We start from the raw sequence: 22,584 nt of genomic DNA on the forward strand, positions 1-22,584 counted from the left end.
TAATTGCATAGTATGGTCTGACATTAAAACCTCATAACTAAAAGCAGGTCATGGCAGGTAGTCATGTCCTACTCCTGTGGTGCCCTTGATAAAGGTCAGTCTTTACCTAACTGAGCCTGTGTATTGCCCTTTTGCATCTAAGGTAACTTACCTTGAAATGTCAGGTTAATCTCCTTCTCCAGACCCCTCAGGGCACAACTGCCTGAGCCAGGACAGGAAACTACAGAAACCCTCATTGTTTTCTTATTCCCCACATCCCATGTATATGTGCTATAAAGGTTAATTATTAACTGTCCCGTACCCACCAATGTAAAACAGGCATGTGTCTTTCCATTGTTCTTCTTATCCAATCCCAGGGATTTCCTCAATTTGTTTTCTCCTGCCCAGTTAACCTACCATCAAGGGAATTCATGTAACCTTCCCTTAAGTCTCCTCCTTTGACTCAAATGCATAAAATAACCAAATAAAGTCATAAACATTTTCTACAGGTTTGAGTGTATCTTTCAACAACAATTTTATACCTTATGTCAAAATATAAAATTATATATCTCATTTCCTCAATTATTACTTCCATTAATTATATTTCTATTTCTACACTTCTGCGGAAGGAAGCCACACTAAACATTTCCTGGAACATATTCTTAGCTTTTGATGCAAGCCAGTTATTCAACCAAAGCTCTTGCAAGAGGATTCTGTCACCTTCTGGCAACTTCAAACTCTAGCAGCCTCTCTAGAAATTAAATCCTGACTTCTTCCAAACTAGTCAAAATAAGATTTTAACCTGTTTTCCTAATACTTAACCATGAACTAGAAAATCATATTGTGTAGAATGCCTAAAATTCTTCATATATATTCCAAGGAGCAACAAATATAAAGAATCTTCCAATTTTCAGGAAATACACCATTAGCTAAACAGTTATATTTTAAATCTCAGATTGTATCAATGGCCGTCTCTTTCCACATTAGCAGACCATGTCGAGACCCCATATATAGTTTAGTATGAACAACTGAAAGCAAATCAAAAGGAGGGAGACATAAACTGCACAGGAACTGGCTTTTAAATGTATACACAACAGCTCTTTAGGATTTCAGTACAATGGCAACAAAATTAGAGGAAAAATTAAATATCTATGAATGGGGAATAGTCAAATTTTGATATACCCATATTAATTTATATAAAATAAAATTAATAAGTGATATAGAAAAATGTTTACAAGTACTTTAAAAATATAAAAAAGTCATCTTTTGCTCTGGCTTGTGTAGCTCAGTGGATTGAGCACGAGCCTGTAAAGCAAAGGGTCGCCAGTTCCATTCCCAGTCAGGACACATGCCTGGGTTGCAGGCCAGGTCCCCAGTAGGGGGGACACATGAGAGGCAACCACACATTGATGTCTCTCCCACTCTTTCTGCTTACCTTCTCCTCTCTCTAAAAATAAATAAATAAAATCTTTTTTTTAAAGTCATCTTTTAAACTCTATATTCCCCTAGGCACATATACACAGAAAAATGTGGGAACAAAACACAACCACGCTTCAAAAGTAATTGATTTGGGTTGTTAAGTTTAGAGGGATTTGAACTTTCTCCTTTATACCTTTTTGTATTTTTACTTATAACTATTATACATTACCTTTATAATCAGAGAGAAAGGAAGCAGCTCATAAATTTTTCTTCTCTGAGCAAAAAAGGGACTAAGATGATGAGGGGGAAAACTGTGTGGTCTTTAGACATTCATCAAAAAGAAAACCACTACTTATCTCCAATCAGAAGGGCAATTCATGACCATCTGATGTGCAGAATTTATAAGAACTGTTCGCCCTTTGAAGGTATGGCTATTTGAAATAACACTTCACATTAGCAATTTACATTATCATAGGGTTAATACCTAAACTATTATCTGCTGTTGTCTCCATTACAACAAATGTGAAAACTACCAACTACAAATTAACCAAAAGATACATTTAAACTAAATTTAAACTTGCAAAATTTAGGTTTCCCAAAGAAGGGGGGACACAAAGTAGCTTTTTACTAGGTGTAAGAAAAATTTTACAATCATCTTTAGATTGCTATCAACAGTTGCATACAGTTTTGAAGTTTCAGAATAATATTTTAACTCTATATTCCTGTATCCACATTAAGAATTACAATGACTGATGCGTAACCCAACTGCAAACAGAGCATGCAGATGTCTGCATCTTGTTATGCTTCATATATTTACACGTTTCCGTTTTGATCTAATGTTGTCTGGCATATAGCCTTTCTTTTCTCTCCTGTCTTCTGTTTTCTGAAATAATACATATAAGTCCTTGACAGAAAATAGACAAAAGGAACATTTCTCTAGAAAAGCAACCTGATTTCATACTAAATAATCTAATTCACTCAAAATATTCAGTATAAAACAGAAAGAGAAAAAATTCTACCCCCTACTCCAAACACCAGGCTCCTCCATTGGGGATATTTTAGTTTATTTATTATACATTTGGGGGCTTATTTGCTATAGCAGTTATGTTATCCTAACTTAATCTTTTCTATACTTTCAGTCAGAGTATAAATTTTTACAGAATTATGAGTTCTGCTGATACAGAATCAGTATTCCTTTAAGCATCTGGTATAATTTTTTTATTTGGGATATAATTCTCATATAACACTGCGTTGTTTAAGTTGTACAATGTGTTAATTTGATAAGTGTATATGCTGAGATATGATTACCACTGTAGCATTAGCTAACACCTCTATCATGTTACTAATTATCATTGCTTTTTCATGGTGAGAACATCTAAAATGCAGTTTCCTACCAACTTTGAAGTATTTAGTACAGGTTGGAGCATTTTAGAAGGAAAGTGTTCTGAAGAACAAGAAATATTAATGGGACTTAATTTTTTAAGATATAATAAAGAAAAATCCATATATAAAACCAGAAGAGAGTTCACCAAAGCCATAGTTCTTTAAAACATATATACTTACAGAGTGCTTAAATTCATTTAACTGCGTTTGGAGACCCTGGGCTTTATCAAGCTCCTTTTTCATTTCAGTCAAATTCCGTTTTAATTCTGTGACCTCTATGCGCAGGGAACGGCGCTCCACTTCCACGGCATGCAGCCTTTGTGTGAATCCAAATATCTGCTTCTGCAGTGATGTCGTGCTTTTCTGTTTTTAAACAAGAGCAATTTTACATGAAGTAACTATAGATTTACTAACAGATCAATAGCAAAAGTTTACTTTTTTATGTGACCAATAATTTGGCTTGTAGGAAATGAAGAACTGAAGAAATAATCTAGATGGCTAGAAAACAGAACTGACCATTGTTTATGTCTCACACAGTTCTGCTGCAGTACGCTTAAAGAGAGCAGTCAGTTCAGAACTTTTGTATTTGGATACTTGGAAACTGATTTGGAAGTAGTTTTTTTTATAGTATTAAATGATACCAGGAAGCCCTGGCCAGAGTGGCTCAGTTGGTTGGAGCATCATCCAAAAACTAAAGGGAGAATTCCCAGTTCAGGCACAAACCCAGGTTGTAGGTTCAGTCCTGCTTGGGGCACTTATGAGAAGGTAACCAATCGATGTCTCTGTCTGTCTGTCTGTCTCTTGTCTCTCCCCTCCCTCCCTCCTTCTCCCATTCTCTCTTTCTCCCCCACCTTCTTCTCTCTCTGAAAACAGTGTGGCGGGGGGGAGTGTCCTTGGATAAGAATTTTTTTTTAAATCATATGAAAGATCACATGAAATCTAAAGGAAATCTAGATACATTCATGTCCAATTAATTTAAACTACAAATAAGTCTGATTCAGAATTAAATTCACAACCCTAAAGGAAATCTAGATACATTCATGTCCAATTAATTTAAACTACAAATAAGTCTGATTCAGAATTAAATTCACAACCCTACGGCCCCCATTTAACACAGTTTCATACACACCAAAATGGGCACATGGCCCTGCAGTCCATATTTGAGGGCCAGCGCGTTGACTTTATGAAGCCCACGGGCCAACCTCTGAACCAGGGAATCTTTTTCCACATATGTAATACTCCTGCTGCTACTGTGCAAAGGCAAACTCTCCATTGCCAAACTAATTTTATCCATGAGTTTTGCAAAAGAATTCTTGGCTGCACCTATAAGTAGATGTCCACAGATTCTAGAATTTGGATCTTCAAAGAAAGAAAAGAAGACAAAAAAATGTAAATCGTCTCTTGTTCATTTCACAATCGTTCTAATCACAATACAAGTTTCTCAATTCTATAATTTCCACTCACCTGTAGAGTCGTTCAAAAAATCCCCTCCCACATAAATTTTTATTATGAAAAAGAAATGCAGAAAATAGTTTGCCTACAAAACAAATATCTAAAGAAAATCTGCATGTATTTATTTACAGCATGTCATTCACACTGACCACTGTGATACTAAAAATTTATCATCACTCTTTGTTTTAAAACATAATATAAATCCATTTTCTATTTCCAGCTACTGAAGCTTGTTATCTTAATGTTATACTATTTATATTCATAGACAAGAAACTATAATTTGCCTTATTCAAAGGCAATTAAAATGTTACAACTACAATTACTTATTCCCCCACAGGATTTTGGTAATCATCCCTCTCACTTAATGGACTTGAGGTCCCAGCATATCCAACATGGCCTGTTTACTGCCAGATTCATCAGGTCTGTAATTAATAATTGTGTTTCATGTTGATAAATAAAATTGTCAGTGCTCTTTCTACTAATTAGTATTCCAGATAACGGTTAATAGGTTTATTTATGCCTTAATAAAAGTCATGTAATTTAGTTTTCCCTCTGCTAGGCAGGTCTTAATCTGTCATTACTTGTCTTATTATACCATCCGTGTAAAATGACAATCATGGAGCAATTATTTAAATTCAGCAGTATACAATTTCAAGAGCCTCTACTTTTAGATTTAATTCAAATCTTGTGTTTACATAAAAGCACAGAAAAGGTATATTTGGCATGTTTTATCCAATAAAAAATGTTTATAATTCTAATAATATGTGAAGATGATCAGTCAATGTCTTCTGTAGAAACAACCATTTTCACTAAAGCCCTATATTCAAACACTGGAGGCTTTATTTATTTTTTTAAATTTGTATTTATTTACTTTTTTAGAGAGAGGGGAAGGGAGGGACAAAGAGAGGAAGAGAAGCACCCATGTGTGAAACGCATCAATCGGCTGCCTCTCACGCATGTCCCAAACCTGGGACCAGGCCCACAACCCAGGTGTGTGTCCTGACCGGGAACCTAACCTGTTACCTTTCAGGCCATGGAGAGATGCCCACCCACTGAGCCACACTGGTCAAGGCAAGCCTTGTTTTATTTCTTTTATTCCTCAATGTATAAAAGAAAAGTTTTAAAATTTATGCAGCAGTCAGAATTTGAAAACCATATTGCTTGGAAGTTATTCATGAAATAGATATTATTAATTGGATAAAAGTACAATATTTTCCATGTAGAATTTATTTCTAACTGATACTGAATATACAGCTTCTAAGACTATATGTTAAATATAAGTTTAATTCTATGTACCTCTCATACTCTCTGAGAATCCTATAGACAGAAGACAGGTGAGGAATAATTAAAATATACAGTTCCTCTGTTAAAAGATTCCTTAAATAAATCATGAATAAAAAAGAATTTAATAGCTTTCTATGCAGTCAACATATAAGGCAGAATACTGAGTTAAAAGAATTATTCAACTACAGTACACATGTAATAGGTCACTGTTAAATAAATAAATAAAAATATTGAAATTTATTTTACCTATAACATTCAACATAATACATCATTTCAGTGCCTAAGATATGTATTTTTCTAAATGGCTTTCAACTCCTTAGCTGTATCTTTTTAAATCTTTTTTTAAAATATATTTTATTGATTACACCATTACAGTTGTTCTATTCCCCCCCTTCATTCCCCTCCACCTGCACACTCCCTTCCCCACCATTCTCCCCCCGTTAGTTTACACCCACGTGTCTCAAGTTCTTTAGATTCGATATTTCCCCCACTATTCTTGCCCTCCCCCCTATCTATTTTCTACCTACTGTCTATGCTATTTTCTGTGCCTTCTCCCCCCTTCTCCTCCTCCCACTCCCCTGTTGCTAACCCTCCATGTGTTCTTCATTTCTATGGTTCCACTCCTGATCTAGCTGTCCTCTTGGTTTGCTTTTGTTTTAGGTGTGGTTGTTAATAACTGTGAGTTTGCTGTCCTTTCACTGTTCATATTTTTCATCTTCTTTTTCTTATGTAAGTCCCTTTAGCACTTCATATAATAAGGGCTTGGTGATGATGAACTCCTTGAACTTGACCTTATCTGAGAAGCACTTTATCTGTCCTTCCATTCTAAATGAAAGTTTTGCTGGATAAAGCAATCTTGGCTGTAGGTCTTTGGATTTCATGACTTGGAATACTTCTTTCCAGCCCCTTCTTGCCTGTAAGGTCTCTTTTGAGAAATCCGCTGACAGTCTGATGGGTACTCCTTTGTAGGTGACTGTCCCCTTATCCCTTGCTGCTTCTAGGATTCTCTCCTTCATTTTAGTCTTGGCTAATGTAATTATGATGTGCCTTGGTGTGTTCCTTCTTGGGTCCAACTTCTTTGGCACTCTCTGAGCTTCCTGGATTTCCTGGAAGTCTATTTCCTTTGCCAGACTGGGGAAGTTCTCCTGTATTATTTGTTCAAATAAGTTTTCCACTTGTGGCTGTTTCTTTCCCCCTTCTCGTACCCCTATAATCCGGATGTTGGAACGTTTAAAGATGTCCTGGAGGTTCCTAAGCCTCTCCTCATTTTTCTGAATTCTCCTTTCTTCATTCCTTTCTGGTTGGATGTTTTGTTCTTCCTTCTGGTCCATTCCATTGATTTGAGTCCCAGTTTCCTTTCCATCACTATTGGTTTCCTGTGCATCTCCCTTCATTTCAATTACTTTAGGCTTCATATGTTCCTCTAATTTGTGACTATAATCAACCAGTTCTGTGAGCATCCTGATAAACAGTGTCTTGAATTGTGCTTCTGAGAGGCTGGCAATCTCTTGGTTACTGAGAGTTATCGGCTCTGGGACTTTGAGTTCTTCTTGTGCCATCTTTTGGGCTGTTAGTGCCTGTTACATACGTAGCAGGATCGGATCCCTAGGTGTTCACCAGAGCAGGGCAACTCAGTTGCTGGGTTGTGACATTGTATGTGGGGGCGGAGTCAAAGAGGAACAATGGTGCCCCGCCTGCTGCCTCCCAAGAGCAGCCACAGGTGCCGCAGCCACCACCGTCACCGGGCCCACACGTTTCATCCCACTGCACGCGAGTGTGCCACCGCAGTCAGCCCTCGCCCCCTGGGGCCTGTGTGGTCTGTCTCACTTTGCGCGATTGTGCGACTGCGGTCAATCTGCCCCACACCCTGACTGGGTCCAGGCCACTTGCGTGCCTGGGTCTGGGGATCTTTTCTGTCCGACCCTGCTCTGCTGCTGGCTCCGCCCCTCTTACCGTCCCGGTTGCACAGTTAGATGTAGTCGGACTTCCGTATAGTTCAATTTTCTGGTCTTTGGCTGTGTCTTTGTTCTCCAAACCTTTGTTGTATTCAAACTTGGTTGTAGGAGAAGGTACAGTGTTTCCACCTATGCCTCCATCTTGGTGGAAGTCCTCTTTTTTAATCTTAAGAAACTCTTTTTATCTTTACTGTGCCAATGTAGCATATGATTTTTGTTTGTTAGATTAAATATATTTATTTTTTACTTCCATATAAACTACAACAATGCTGAATACGGAACCCATTCAATACCAAGAGAAAGTAACGATTATATTATGGTATTTCAAAAGTTATTCTTCCTAAGTACCATATTTTTCGGACTATAAGACGCACTTTTCTCTCCCCCCCTACTCTCTAAATTTGGGAGGAATAATAGTTGTTAATGACGTTGAGTTCTGTTTATATTTATATTGGTGAAATATCATGTTACTTATGTTATTAAATATTTTACCACATTTTTTGCTTCAAAATTATTTTTCCTGTTTTCCTCCTCTAAAACCTAGGTGTGTCTGATGGTCTGAAAACATTATTTATTGTTTTGGGCAATTTTCAGGAATATAAAAGTAATTCATTTTTCACAGAAAGCTTTTAAATGCAAAATTTACCTACAATTAAATTTTAATAAATAGTTTTTTACATTATCACAGAAATGTATGGTGTAGACACCAATCACTATACAAGGTGAAATTAAGTGACAATATAATTCTATACAGTATTCCTCTGTATTTTTAAGAAGTAGGAAAGAGGCATGCACTCTTGCGTTCTTGACTGCTGGCTCTCTGTGGATTACAGAAAGAGCACTAAATAACTTATGCTTTGATAAGTTACAAATGTTTGCACAATATATTTCACATTATACAGTACAGAGTACAATTAATTTAATATTAAATAAATGAAAAAATAAAAACATTCTCTATTGGCATAGTTGCAGCTATTCGTATAGCAATACAGAAATAAGAGAAAGAAATAAGGTCACTGAAGCTGTTCATACTGAAGTTTATTATTGCCCTCACAGGTGTGGCTCAGTTGGTTGGGTGTCATCCCACAGAGCAAAAGGTCGGTGGTTTGATTCCCAATCAGGGCACATGCCTGGGTTGTGGGTTCAGTCCCCAGTCGGGGCGCATACGAGAAACAGCCTATCAATGTTTGTCTCCCCCCTTCCTCCCTTCCTTGCCCTCTCTCTAGAAATAAATAAATACAATCATTAAACTTACCTAAACTATTAAGTGTTAGACTTGTTAAAGAAATTCTTGTTCACGTTAAATCCATTGTTAATCACTTGCCCCTGTTTAATAGCATGCGTGTTTCAAAAAAGAGGAAAACCCTGCATTTTGCCATTACTTTTTCAATAGGAGGGGCAATACTGCACTTCTAAGCTTAAAACTTCACAGCAAACTCATAAAGAATTGTTTCAACCAGCAGATCTAAACCCATGGACTACAGATCTCCGGGCAGGGGAGAGGGAGGCTGAGAAGTTATTTACAACACTTTTAGCTGCAGCAAGTACTGTCATTTCAATCTTTATTTATATCTGAAAAATGTATACAGTGTGAATAATATGTGCTGATGATAGTGCCAACAGTAAAATTAAAGGTCCATTAAAACATTATAGAAGCCACTGCTACTAAAAAAACAAGTATCACGTGAAGAAAGAGAAGTCTACAATGTTTTCTTATTAAAATAAAGTCCTCACACTCAGAAAGACTGAGAAACACTCCTTTAATGAAAAAAAGAATAATTATTTCACTAACGTATATGTAAACATGCAACTGTTTAACTATTTAATGTAGTGTTAGTCCTGACTATAGTCATTATTAGTAACATAATAATAATGAGTAATGTTAATAATAATGTCAGAAATGGCCACAGTGTTAATGTTAACCGCATTTAAATCGTGCTCAGTGTACATCCTGGGAACGTCGTGTCACCCCTGACATCTCCCCCACAGCCTGTCCTCAGTATTTCTGTAACTATTCAACAGTCTCTGTGGCCGTGGCTTATTGATACTCTTACAAGAGTCTCTAGTCTTCTCCAGTCTTTCTCCTCTTCAATCCATCCTCCACTATAAATAAAGTGACTTGTAAAACACAAAAAGGATCTCCTCACAATCCCTATTTAAGCCACAAAGGCTCTCTTCAGATCTCCAAATAAATTTCAGACTCCCTAAGACATGCTCGTAAAACCCTACATGATCTGACCCTTGCTTACTTTTCCAGGAACACCTTTCACTATTTCCCTGTCCGTAAGCAGCCCCTTTCAAGGGACCCTAACATATCACAATCTTAAAACATTCCTCTAAGCAAAAATAATGCTTCTGTCTCCAAATTGCTAAAAACTGGGAAATATGAATGCAGACATCAGTTTTTGAACATGGGAGTCAATCGTTATAAATGCTTGCTTCAAAGCAGTGTTCTATCTAAAATTTTTTTTAATTTTATAAAAGCAGCCCAAAATACTATTCAAAAACGTAATGAGAGAATTTGTCTGACCAATTTTAAAACATCAAGACACACCCACAAAAACAGCAGTATGACCCCGGTACTAGGAGAGATAAGGAGACTAAGGAAGTAGACTGAAGAGATGGGGGGAAAATCTATGTACTTCTAACAATTTACTAAAGACCAAGGGGCCCATCTCAATTCAGTGGGGAAAAGGTGGATGGCTGAACTGACATGAACGAGGACTAGCTGGTCATCTGGACACAAATAAACCTTAACCATTTCCTCACTACTTACACCAAAAATAATTCCAGATAAATGCAAGTTTAATATAAAAATTGAAAATACTGGACTAACATGTGAGCAATATAACCGTGAGCTAAGACTAGCCTTTCCAAGTAAATCACCAAAAGGGACACTATAAAGTAAATGATTAACAATCTTATCCATGTAAAAATTAAAATACAAACTGTAAGAAAGATATTTACATTATATATGTCAAAGTTTTAAATGGGTGATACAAAAGTTCTTATAACTCCACAAAAGACATCCTCATACCTAGACATAATGAGATAATTTGTAAAGAGTACAAATGGATGCTAACTAGGTTTCTGTAGTGTAGTGGTGATCACAGTCACCTAACAAATGGATGTAGAACAAATGAAGGTATGCAACCTCACAATGAAAAAATGTAAGTAATAATACAGTTTCTTTTGCTTTTCAAATGGATAAAGATAAAAAAGACTGTCAAAATTTTGTACACCAAGGGCATTATGAAGAACTCAGAACTCTCAGTGCTGTTCATGAAGTGAAATGTAAAGCAACTTTTATAAAAACCAAATCCTTCTCTACTGTAAAATATGCAAACTCATTTCTCAGGAGCATAGCCAAAGAAATAATTGTATAAGTGTAAAATGATTTTAAACACAAATGTTGATTACAGCACAGTTTTCTACAGTGTTATTTAAAGTAGTGAAAAAATAAGAAAAACACCAATATCCATCAATCAGGAATTCAAGTAAATTACAGTGTGTATATACACACACAAACACACACAATGAATTGTGATCAGCATGTGACCAAACACAACTAATGATGCACACTTACTTTACTAACATGAGAAAGACATTTATTTTTCATTAAATAGACTAAGTCACAATGAGGCATGATTGCATGATTCTCTCATATAAAACTGTGTATACATACATGTTCCTACACATGCATGGGAGATCCATAGAAATCACCAGTGTTAACAATGATTAGGGATAGCCCTCTGGGTGATTTTTATTTCTTCTGTGCAGGTTTCTGTACTGTGTGAAATTTTTATACCAAACATGAGCACTTTTATAGAAAAAAACTATTTTTATAAAGCACTATGTACATGTACTGCCTTCCTCATTCATTCATTAGACAGCTAGCTATAGAGTAGCTCATGTATATATAGGCATTGGGTTAGGCAATGGAGATAGGGGACCTACAACCCTGATTAATAATCAGTATGTCTTGTTTCTATCAGTGTTATTTATAAATAATACCATAGGTATAAATTCCCAATAATAGAACTTTCCAAAAGAAATATCGTGACTTACATGAATAAGTATAAAGGACACGTGGACAACAATTAAGGTGAGGGGAGGAAATGGGAGGGAGGTGGGGAGCACTGGGGGGGGGGCGGGGTAGGGAATATAAAACAGAAAACTGTAATTGAATAAGAATTAAATTTAAAAAATTAAAAAATTAAAAAAAGAAATATCGTGACTTAGACAAATAATATGTGGGGAATGATTATCTAAAGCAAGGGTTCTTAGTCATTTCTGTGTTGTGGATTTCTTTAGTAGTCTGGTAAAACTTACGGATTCACTTCTCAGAATAATACTTTTAAATGCATAAATCAAAATGTGGAAGATTACATGGAAAGAAAATTGTGCTGAAATGCAGTTAGCAAAAATTTGTTTATTAATGTAATAAATTTAAGATAACAAATTTGCAATATAGACTAATTAAAGTTAACGTTAAAAAAAAGACAGCACAGTGAAAATCATTACGTAGTCAAACTACGAACATTGAACTATGAAGTGCCCTTCAAGAAGGCATCATATTTTTCATGATAGACATCAAATTGCTTTTTATTTTGCTATATTTAAAAGCTATGGGAGGACTTCCGCCAAGATGGAGGCGTAGGTGGAAACACTGTGCCTTCTCACACAACCAAGTTTGAATACAACAAAGGTTTAGTAAACAAAGATGCAGCCAAAGAACAGAAAATTGAACTATATGGAAGTCCAATAACAACGAACCGTTCAACCCGGACAGGTAAGAGGGGCAGAGCCAGTAGCATAGCAGGGTTGAGCAGGAAAGATTCCCCTGACCTGGGTGCTCAGGCAGCCAGGATAGCAGCATGAATCCAGTCAGGGTGGGGGGCAGGCTGACTGCAGCAGTCACACATTCGCGTGAAGATAAACCAGCAGAGGAGTGAGCAGTGAGACGGACCTTGCAGGCCCCAGCGGGTGAACCCAGTGAGTGCGCAAGGCGGCGGGCTGACCGTGGTCGCACATTCGCACGCAGAGGGACGGACCTCAGGGCCCCGGGCGGCAGGAGGAGGAAGAGGGGACCACCATTGCTTTCCTTTGACCCCACCCCCACATACAGCGCCACAACCCAGCAACTGAGTTGCCCTGCTCTGGTGAACACCTAGGGCTCCACTCCTCATACATAACAGGTGCAAACAGACCAAAACATGGCTCAAGAAGAACTCAAAGCCCCAGAGCCGATAACTCTAAGCAAAAAAGAAATAGCGAACCTCTCAGATGCACAGTTCAAAACACTGGTGATCAGGATGCTCACAGAACTGGTTGATTTTAGCCAAAAATTAGAGGAACAAATGAAGGCTAAACTAAGTGAAATGAAGAGAAATGCAGAGGGAACCAATAGTGATGGAAAGGAAACTGGGACTCAAATCAATGGAGTGGACCAGAAGGAAGAACAAAACATCCCACCAGAAAAGAATGAAGAAACAAGAATTCCAAAAAATGAGGAGAGGCTCAGGAACCTCCAGGACATCTTTAAATGTTCCAACATCCGAATTATAGGGGTACCAGAAGGGGAAAAGAAACAGCCACGAGTGGAAAACTTATTTGAACAAATAATAAAGGAGAACTTCCCAGTCTGGCAAAGGAAATAGACTTCCAGGAAATCCAGGAAGCTCAGAGAGTCCCAAAGAAGTTGGACCCAAGAAAGAACACACCAAGGCACATCATAATTACATTAGCCAAGATTAAAATGAAGTAGAGAATCCTAGAAGCAGCAAGAGATAAGGGGACAGTTACCTACAAAGGAGTTCCCATCAAATTGTCAGCAGAATTCTCAAAAGAGACCTTACAGGCAAGAAGGGGCTGGAAAGAAGTATTCCAAGTCATGAAATCCAAAGACCTATATCCAAGATTGCTCTATCCAGCAAAGCTTTCATTTAGAATGGAAGGACAGATAAAGTGCTTCTCAGATAAGGTCAAGTTCAAGGAGTTCATCATCACCAAGCCCTTATTATATGAAATGTTAAAGGGACTTATATAAGAAAAAGAAGATGAAAAATATGAACAGTGAAAGGACAGCAAACTCAACAGTTATTAACAACCACACCTAAAACAAAAGCAAACTAAAAGGACAGCTAGATCAGGAGTGGAACCATAGAAATGGAGATCACATGGAGGGTTAGCAACAGGGGAGTGGGAGGAGGAGAAGAGGGGAGAAGGTACAGAAAATAGCATAGACAGTAGGTAGAAAAGAGAATGGGGGGGGGCAAGAATAGTGGGGGAAATATAGAATCTAAAGAACTTGAGACATATGGTCATAAACTAAAGGGGGGAAGGGTGGGGGAGGGGGTGTACATGGTGGAGGGGAATGAAGGGGGGAATAGAACAACTGTAATGGTATAATCAATAAAATATATTTAAAAAATTAAAAAAATAAAGGCACAAAAAACAAAAAAAGCTATGAAAATCCTGATTCACAAATATATACCGCTGCAAATGTAATTAAAGCTTCTATGGTTCACTTTATAAGGTAGAGGTAGGCTTCTCTAAAATGCCAGAATTCCCCAAAGCTTTGAAATTCAAAACCATTTGTGGCAACTTTCTTGTCCTGAGTCAGCAAGTTCATCTCTGGCTTTGGTCAACATATAGAATACAATTTGTACCAGAGAGAAAAAGGGTGGTGAATCCATGGTTCAAATGTGATGCTATGGCATGGCATTGGAATTCACATAGTCATGAACACTTCCAATGATAAATTCTCCCTTCAAAAGTTGTTCTTAAATGTTAAAGGGACTTATCTAAGAAAAAGAAGATAAAAAATATGAATAGTGAAAGGACAGCAAACTCACAGTTATTAACAACCACACCCAAAACAAAAGCAAACTAAAGGACAGCTAGATCAGGAGTAGAACCACAGTAATGGAGATCACATGCAGGGTTAGCAACAGGGGAGTGGGATGGGGAGAAGGGGGGAGAAGGTACAGAGAACAAGTAGCATAGACAGTAGGTAGAAAAAAAACAGGGGGGAGGGCAAGAATAGTATGGGAAATATAGAATCTAAAGAACTTGTGACACATGGACATGAACTAAAGGGGGGAAATAGTGGGGTAGGGGGTGTGCAGGGTGGAGGGGAATGAAGGGGGGAAATGGGACAACTGTAATAGCATAATCAATAAAATATATTTTAAAAATTGGAAAAAACAGTTGTTCTTAAAAATTATGATAGCTGGCCAATTGGAGGCATAGGTTGTGCCTTCTGGTACAACCAAAATTAAGGACAACAAAGATTTAGAAACAAAAACACAACCAGAACAGACAGAAAATTGAACTGTATGGAAGTCCAACAACCATTCAACCAGACCAGTAAGCGGGGTGGAGTCGGCGGCCAGCGAAGAGGGGTCACAGCAGGAAAAGGCAGGGGCTGCCAGACCCAAGAGGGCAGGCAGCACGGGGCTAGCAGACCCCAGGTGCAGGGAGGAAACAAGCAGAGTGCACAAGGCCGCTGGCTGACCACAGTCACACATTCTCTGGCAGATGAACTAGGGGAAAACAGGCAGCGAGACAGACCACACAACCCAGGGCCCCAGCTCCGGGAAATAAAGCCTAAAAGCACCAATTGAAAGGGTGCTGGGAGAGACTCCCAGCTTCACAGGAGGGTTCATCGGAGAGATCCACAGAGTCCTAGAACATACACAAGCCCACCCACACGGGAACCAGCACCAGAAGGGCCCAGTTTGCTTGTGGGAAGCAGCAGAAGGGACTGAAATCCAAGAGAGAGCAGAACAAGTGCCATTGTTCCCTCTATGACCCCACCCCCACATACAGCATCAAAACCTAGCCACTGGGTTGCCCTGCCCTGGTGAACATCTAAGGCTCTGCCCCTCATATGTAACAGGAGCAACCTGACCAAAAATGGCTCAAACAGAAGAACAAATCAAAGCCCCAGAGCCAATATATTTAAGCAACCAAGAGATAACCAATATATCAGATACACAGTTCAAAATACTGGTGATCAGGATGTTCACAGAACTGGTTGATTTTGGTCACAAATTAGATGAAAAAATGAAGGCTACACTAAGGGAAATGAAGGAAAATGCAGAGGGAACCAATAGTGATGGAAAGGAAACTGGGACTCAAATCAATGGAGTGGACCAGAAGGAAGAACAAAACATCCAACCAGAAAGGAATGAAGAAACAAGAATTCCAAAAAATGAGGAGGCTCAGGAACCTCCAGGACATCTTTAAACGTTCCAACATCCAAATTATAGGGGTACCAGAAGGAGAAGCGTAAGAGCAACAAGTGGAAAGCTTATTTGAACAAATAATAAAGGAGAACTTCCCCAATCTGGCAAAGGAAATAGACTTCCAGGAAGTCAAGGAAGCTCAGAGAGTCCCAAAGAAGGTGGACCCAGGGAGGAACACACCAAGGCACATCATAATTACATTAGCCAAGATTAAAATGAAGGAGAAAATCCTAGAAGCAGCAAGAGATAAGGGGACAGTTACGTACAAAGGAGTACCCATCAAACTGTCAGCTGACTTCTCAAAAGAGACCTTGCAGGCAAGAAGGGGCTGGAAAGAAGTATTCCAAGTCATGAAAGGCAAGGACCTCCATCCAAGATGGCTCTATTCAGCAAAGCTTTCATTTAGAATGGAAGGGCAGATAAAGTGCTTCTCAGATAAGGTCAAGTTCAAGGAGTTCATCATCACCAAGCCCTTATTATGAAATGTTAAAGGGACTTATCTAAGAAAAAGAAGATAAAAAATATGAACAGTGAAAGGACAGCAAACTCAGTTATTAACAACCACACCTAAAACAAAAGCAGACTAAGTGGACACCTAAAACAAGAGAAGAGCCACAGAAATGGAGATCACATGGACGGTTAGCAACAGGGGAGTGGAAGGAGGTGGCGGTGAGAAGTACAGAGAATAAGTAGCATAGATGGTAGGTAAAAAATAGGGGGGAGGGCAAGAGTAGTGTGGGACATGTGGAAGTTAAAGAACTGATGACACATGGACATGAACTAAACGGGGGAATGTGGGTGGGAGGGGGTGTGCAGGGTGGAGGGAAATGAAAGTGGGAGAAATGGGACAACTGTAATAGCATAATAAAATATATTTTAAAAAAATAAATTAAAAATCACCCCCAAAATTATGATAGGTAAATAAATTTTAATTTAAAAACCAAAATACTATATACTGTAAATTTTTTCAACTTTTCTATATACTTGAAAATTCCCATAATAAAATGTGTGAAAATATAAAACATGCCAAAGTAATAATAAAAAAGGAAATTTTAAAAATTTTAAAAATCCAATACTTTAATGTGGCTCCTCAAATAAGCACTAGTACCACAAGTCCCAGAATGATATGTGGTCAGCTTGTACTGTTTCACTTTCAGTTATGAGTGAAGTTATGTAAATAAAAACATCCTCTAAGTTACTTCTTTTCAAACTTTACTGTGCACACAAATCATCTGAGGGTCTTGCTAAAACGCAGGTTCTGACTGATTAGCCCAGGAGTGGAGTTGGAGGTTATGCATTTCTAACCCTTCTCCACTGTCGAGGCCAATGCTGCTGTCCACAGACCACACTTGGGGCAGCAAAGCTCTTTTTCCTATACTGTTTGCTGGGATTCAACAAAGCCTTGAAGCTTATAAGTACATACCAATAACTGCCTATTAACAAAAATATCTTTCCTTAATGCTTTGAACTTCCTAGGAGTGAAACTTCAGTGTTATGCTGAATACAACCTAGATTTCTGAGTTTTGCCTGAAAGGGTTGCTACGACCTCTAGAAAGTTAGCTCAAAGTATATACAATGAAAAAACTTCTGAGTAGTAATAGCAGCGGTATGTTTGTTTTGGTCATCTATCTTCTAGATCATTAAGATTCAATTATAATCTACATGTGTAAATGTGTCACAAGATGTATTAATATTCTACTCAAATCTATATGCTTCTGTATTTGTTCAGAGATATTTTAAAGCAAATTGGCATATTTGTTTCTATCTTGAAAAATTCAGTCTGGAGCACTCCTTTGGAAATATTCAGATACCTAAAAGGTTCTTTAGTCCATTCCCCTAATGACTGATATCCCAGCCCTTGAGTGGAAGTAACATTCTCCCCTGTTTGAGGTAAATGATCTCTTGCAGGCACACCATTTGGATACCTGGAAAAGGTAATTTATCTCAAGTAGGCACACACTTTAATGAAAGCAGGAAGGTTGCCACCTGTCCAGTATTCACAGAGGCAACATGGATACTGGGGTCCTTGCCCACTGTCTATAAAGACATCGATAAAGTTTAAGAGGGTAGCAGGACACCACCTTCAGCACTTTCTGAGCAGTGAACTTGAGCTAACATATTGAACTTGTAGCTCCATGAAAAGGTTAAAGGTAAAGTACCAATATTACCCAGTATTACTTTAAAGTGTAAGACATCAGTACACACACCAAAAAGGTAAAACAACAAATATTTATTGGGCAATTACATAAAAATGTTCTTGGCTAAGCTAGTTACATTTATTCCTAATGAGAACTTTTTTAGTCAAACTTTACATATAATATATTGAAGCTGGAAAGGGATTAAGTAATTTTCCTAAAGGCACACACAAATTAAGCAATGTAACTCATTCAAATCTAGAGTCAAAATTCTTACTTCACACTCTACTACATATCCAACATGTTTAGCTTTCTCTATTAAATCATTTGAAAATTTTTTCTCCCAGATAGTGAATGGTATGTATATATTCCTAACTCTAAAAATATAAGTACATAATTTTTTAAAGAGTAATTTATTTTTTCACCTTAGAACAAAGAAAATACAAGAAGCAGTACAGCTACCACTTAAAATATTAAAAAACAACTTAGTATTGGCCTACATGTACCAGTTTTCCTGGGTCTAAAAACAAAAACATTGCTAATGATTCCATCCATATGTAGTTCTGGCATGACACACTGTTTAAATTTCCAGCAAGTTCTTTAAGAAGAAAAAGAAAGAAAAGAAAAAAGTTCTAAGAACTAGCCTTTTCCATTTCAGAATTTTCAGATTACTTCCTAAAACAACTTGCCATTTCAATTACCCACTTCACTGAAAGAATTAAGATACTGCACATAATATTAGATCATTCAAGAGACATGAATCGATCACAAATCAAAGCTGAACCGATACTCCTGATGCCTGTGGTATGATGAAACACCCTATTATGAACTGGTCAAATAAATTATAGAATTAGTAACTAAAAAATATTATCCAAACACTGAAAATGATTCTCTAGAAAAATATTAATAGAAATGGAGAAAAATCCTCAAAAATATGACTTCTTTTAGACTAAAGCTATGATAGTATATTGTAGGCAAAGCAAGGCATCACTTCTGTGATATTCATGCCTAAAATGCATAAGCTGAATTTCATGATGAGGAAACAAATCAAAATTGAGGGTTATTCTACAAATAAATGGTATGTAATCTTCACAGACTGATGGTCATGGAAACAAGAAACTCTTTCATGCAGCAGAATACTAAAGAAACATGACCACATGCAACACAGTTCTAAACCAGGTGCTTTTACCGTGAAAGTCAGGGAAACCAAGTGGGGACAACCAGGGAAAACAGAATGGGGTCTGAAGGGTAGTGATGTATCAGTGCTGGTTTCCCGATGTTGGTCACTGCACTCTGCTTAGGTACAAGAACATATTTGAAATGCACACTGAAGTATGGGGAAGTAATGGGAAATCACATCAGCAACTTGCTTTCAAATCATTCATTTCTGAATGGTTTGACTCTTTTTCAAATCAGAAAAAAAAGAGTTCTCTGTAGTGTACTTGCACCTTTTCTATAAGTTTAAGGTTATTTCAAAATAATTTTTATACAAAAATATAAAAGAGTATATAGTCTATGATATTTATAACATTTGTGAGTCTGCTAATAGATAGATGGGTGGATGGCAGGATGGATGAGTGGGAAGTAGGCAGGGTGGGTAGACAGAGAGATAAAGGGATAAAATAGACTGGAAGAACATGCACAAAAATATTAACAGTAACTATTCTTTTCTGATGGGAAACTTTTTGTTATTGTTGCTCTCTTGTTTTTTTCCAAGTTTTCTTGGAATTGACCAATCTTCTTTTATAACTGAGGCAGTAGATGCGGAGGCAATTTGTACTCTAAAATCTGAATCCTCTCTATTTGCAGACATTGTTGATTAGCTGAGCCATCCCAATCACAAACTCTGCCTTCTCTTTTGCCACCTTCCGGGCAGTGGGCTAGGGATAACCCTGGGAACCAGATCAGGTTACCAAAACAACAGCAGAAACCTCCCGGGGAGCTTGTAGGAAAGCTTTTGCTTTGCTGATATAAAGAGATATATCCAGCCCTGGCTGGTGTAGCTCAGTGGATTGAGCTCGGGCCTATAAACCACAAGATCGCGGTTCGATTCCCAGTCAGGGCACATGTCTGGGTTGCAGGCCAGTTCCCAGCAGGGGACACACGAGAGGCAACCACACATTGATGTTTCTTTCCCACTCTTTTTCGTTCCCTTCCCCCCTCTCTCTCTAAATAAATAAATAAATAAAATAAAATAAAAGATATATCCAGCAGCCATGATTTCATATTTTAACAGCTTTCTCAAAATATAATTCACACACAATAGAAATCACCCATTTAAAATATACAAATCAGTGTTTTTAATATATTCACAGAATTATATAATCATCATCACATATAAATGTATAACATTTTAGTCACCCCCAAAAAGAAACACCATACCATTAGCAGTTATTCCCCAAGACCCCAACAGCCTCCCCAGCATTAGGCAGCCACTGATCAATTTTCTGTCTCTAGATTTGCCTAATCGGGCATCTCAAATATAAGCATACCCTGGGGGTATTGTTGGTTAGGTCCCAGACCACTGCAATAAAAACAAAAAGCATAGTAAAGCGAGTCACACAAATTGCACTGTAGTGCATGTAAAAGTTATGTTTACACTGTACTGTAGTTTATCAAATGTACAATGGAATTACGTCCAGAAAAACAATGTGGAGAGTTTAACCTTAAAATACTTTATTGCTGAAAATGCTAACCATCCTCTGAGCCTTCAGTGAGTCATAATCTTTTTGCCGGGGAAGTGTCTTGCCTCTGTTCACAGCTGCTGACTGACCAGGCTGGTGGCTGCTGAAGGTTCAGATGGCTGTGGCAATTTTTTAAAATAAGGCAACAATGGCCCTGGCTGGTGTTAAGCTCAGTGGATTGAGCGCAGGCCTGCGAACCACACGATCTCGGTTCAATTCCCAGTCAGGGCACATGCCTGGGTTGCAGGCCAGTTCTCAGCAGGGGACACACAAGAGGCAACGGTACATTGATATTTCTCTCCCTCTCTCCTTCTCCTCCCCTCTAAAGATAAATAAATAAAATCTTTTAAAAAATAGAAATAAAATAAAATAAGGCAACAATGAAGTGTGCTGGATGGACTGACTCTTCCTGTCACAAACAATTTCTCTGAGGCATGTGATGTTGTTTGACACCATTTCACCCACAGCCCTTGCAAAACTGGACTCAGTCCTCTCAAACCCTGCTTCTGCTTTATCAACTAAATTTACATATTGTTAGTCCTTTGTTACTTCAACAGTCTTCACAGCATCTTCACCAGGAATAGATTCCATCTCAAGTAACCACTTCCTCTCCTCATTATATGAAGTAACTCCTCATTGTTAACGTTTCATGGTTGTGAGGCTGCAGCAATTCAGTCATCTCTTCAGGCTCCACTTCTAATTCTACTTCTTCTCTATTTCCACCACACCCACAGTTATTTCCTCCACTGGATTCATGAACCCCTCAAAGTCACCCATGAGGGCTGGAATCAACTTCTTCCAAACTCCTGTTAATGCTGATATTTGACCTCTTCCCATGAATCACAAGTGTTCTTAATGGCATACAGAACGGTAAATGCTTTCCAGAAGGTTTTCAGTTTACTTTGCCCGGATCCATCAGAAGAATCACTATGGCATCTATAGATTACAAAATGTGTTTCTTGAATTATAAGGTTTTAAAGTCAAAATTTCTACTTGAACCAAGGGCTGCAGAATGGATGTTGCTTTAGAAGGTATGAAAACAACATTAATTTCATTGTACATCTCCATCAGAGCTCTTGGTTGACCAGCTGCATTATCAATAAGAAGTAATATTTTGAAAAAAAATCTTTTTTTCTGAGCAGTGAGTCTCAACAGGGGGTTTAAAATATTCAATAAACCATGTTGTAAACAGATGTGCTGTCATTGAAGCTTTGCTGTTCTATTTATAGAGCATGGGCAGAGCAGCTTTAGCATAATTCTTAAGGGCCTCAGGATTTTCAGGACAGTAAATGAGGATTGGCTTCAACTTAAGTCACCAGCTGCGTCAGCCCCTAACAAGGGACTCAGCCTGCCCTCTGAAGCCTTGAAGACCAGCACCGACTTCCCCATTTTAGCTATGGAGGTCCTGGATGGCTTAGTGTAGCCATGTTCCTTCATTATCTTAACTACATCTTCTGGATAGCTTGCTAAAGCTTCTACATCAGCTCCTGTTGCTTCACCTTGCATTTTTATGTTAGGGAGACAGCTTCTTTCCTTAAACCACACAACCAACCTCTGCTAACTTCAAACATTCCCTATGCAGCTTCCTTACCTCTCTCAGCCTTCATGGTATCTAAGAGACTTGGGCCTTGCTCTGGATTAGGCTTTGACTTAAGGGAATGTTGTGGCTGGTTTGATTTTCCACCCAGACCACTAAATCTTTCCTTATCAGCAATAAGGCTGGTTTTACTTTCTTATAATTCATGTATTCACTGAAGTAGCACTTTTAATTTCCTTCAGAAATGTTTCTTTGGCATTCACAACTTGGCTGTTCGATGCAAGCGGCCTGGCTTTCAGCCTGTCTCGGCTTTTGACATCCCTTCCTCACTAAGCTTAATCATTTCTAGCTTTTGAATTAAAGTGAGAGCTGTGCACCTCTTCCTTTCCCTTGAACCCTGAGAGATGACTGCAAGGTTACTAACTGGCCTGATTTCAATATTGTTGTGTCTCGAGGAACAGGAAGGCTCGAGGTGAGAGGAACAGGGAATGGCTGGTCAATGAA

General features: G+C 38.1%; 1 protein-coding gene across 3 annotated transcripts in view; it reads right to left on the bottom strand.

The window, feature by feature from the left end:
• CCDC171 (coiled-coil domain containing 171) overlaps positions 1 to 22,584 on the bottom strand; it is a 313,810-nt gene that overhangs the window by 150,315 nt on the left and 140,911 nt on the right. For all 3 annotated transcript variants that reach the window (XM_037061926.1, XM_037061927.1, XM_037061925.1), the window contains 2 exons: positions 3,911 to 4,140; positions 2,962 to 3,144 (listed from right to left, as the gene is read on the bottom strand). In XM_037061926.1, coding sequence (XP_036917821.1) covers positions 2,962 to 3,144; positions 3,911 to 4,140 — 413 coding nt within the window. The remainder of the gene's footprint in view (positions 1 to 2,961; positions 3,145 to 3,910; positions 4,141 to 22,584) is intronic.

The sequence above is a fragment of the Sturnira hondurensis genome, unplaced genomic scaffold, assembly GCF_014824575.4.
Source record: "Sturnira hondurensis isolate 20B ecotype Veracruz unplaced genomic scaffold, ASM1482457v3 Scaffold0013559, whole genome shotgun sequence".
NCBI lineage: Eukaryota > Metazoa > Chordata > Mammalia > Chiroptera > Phyllostomidae > Sturnira > Sturnira hondurensis.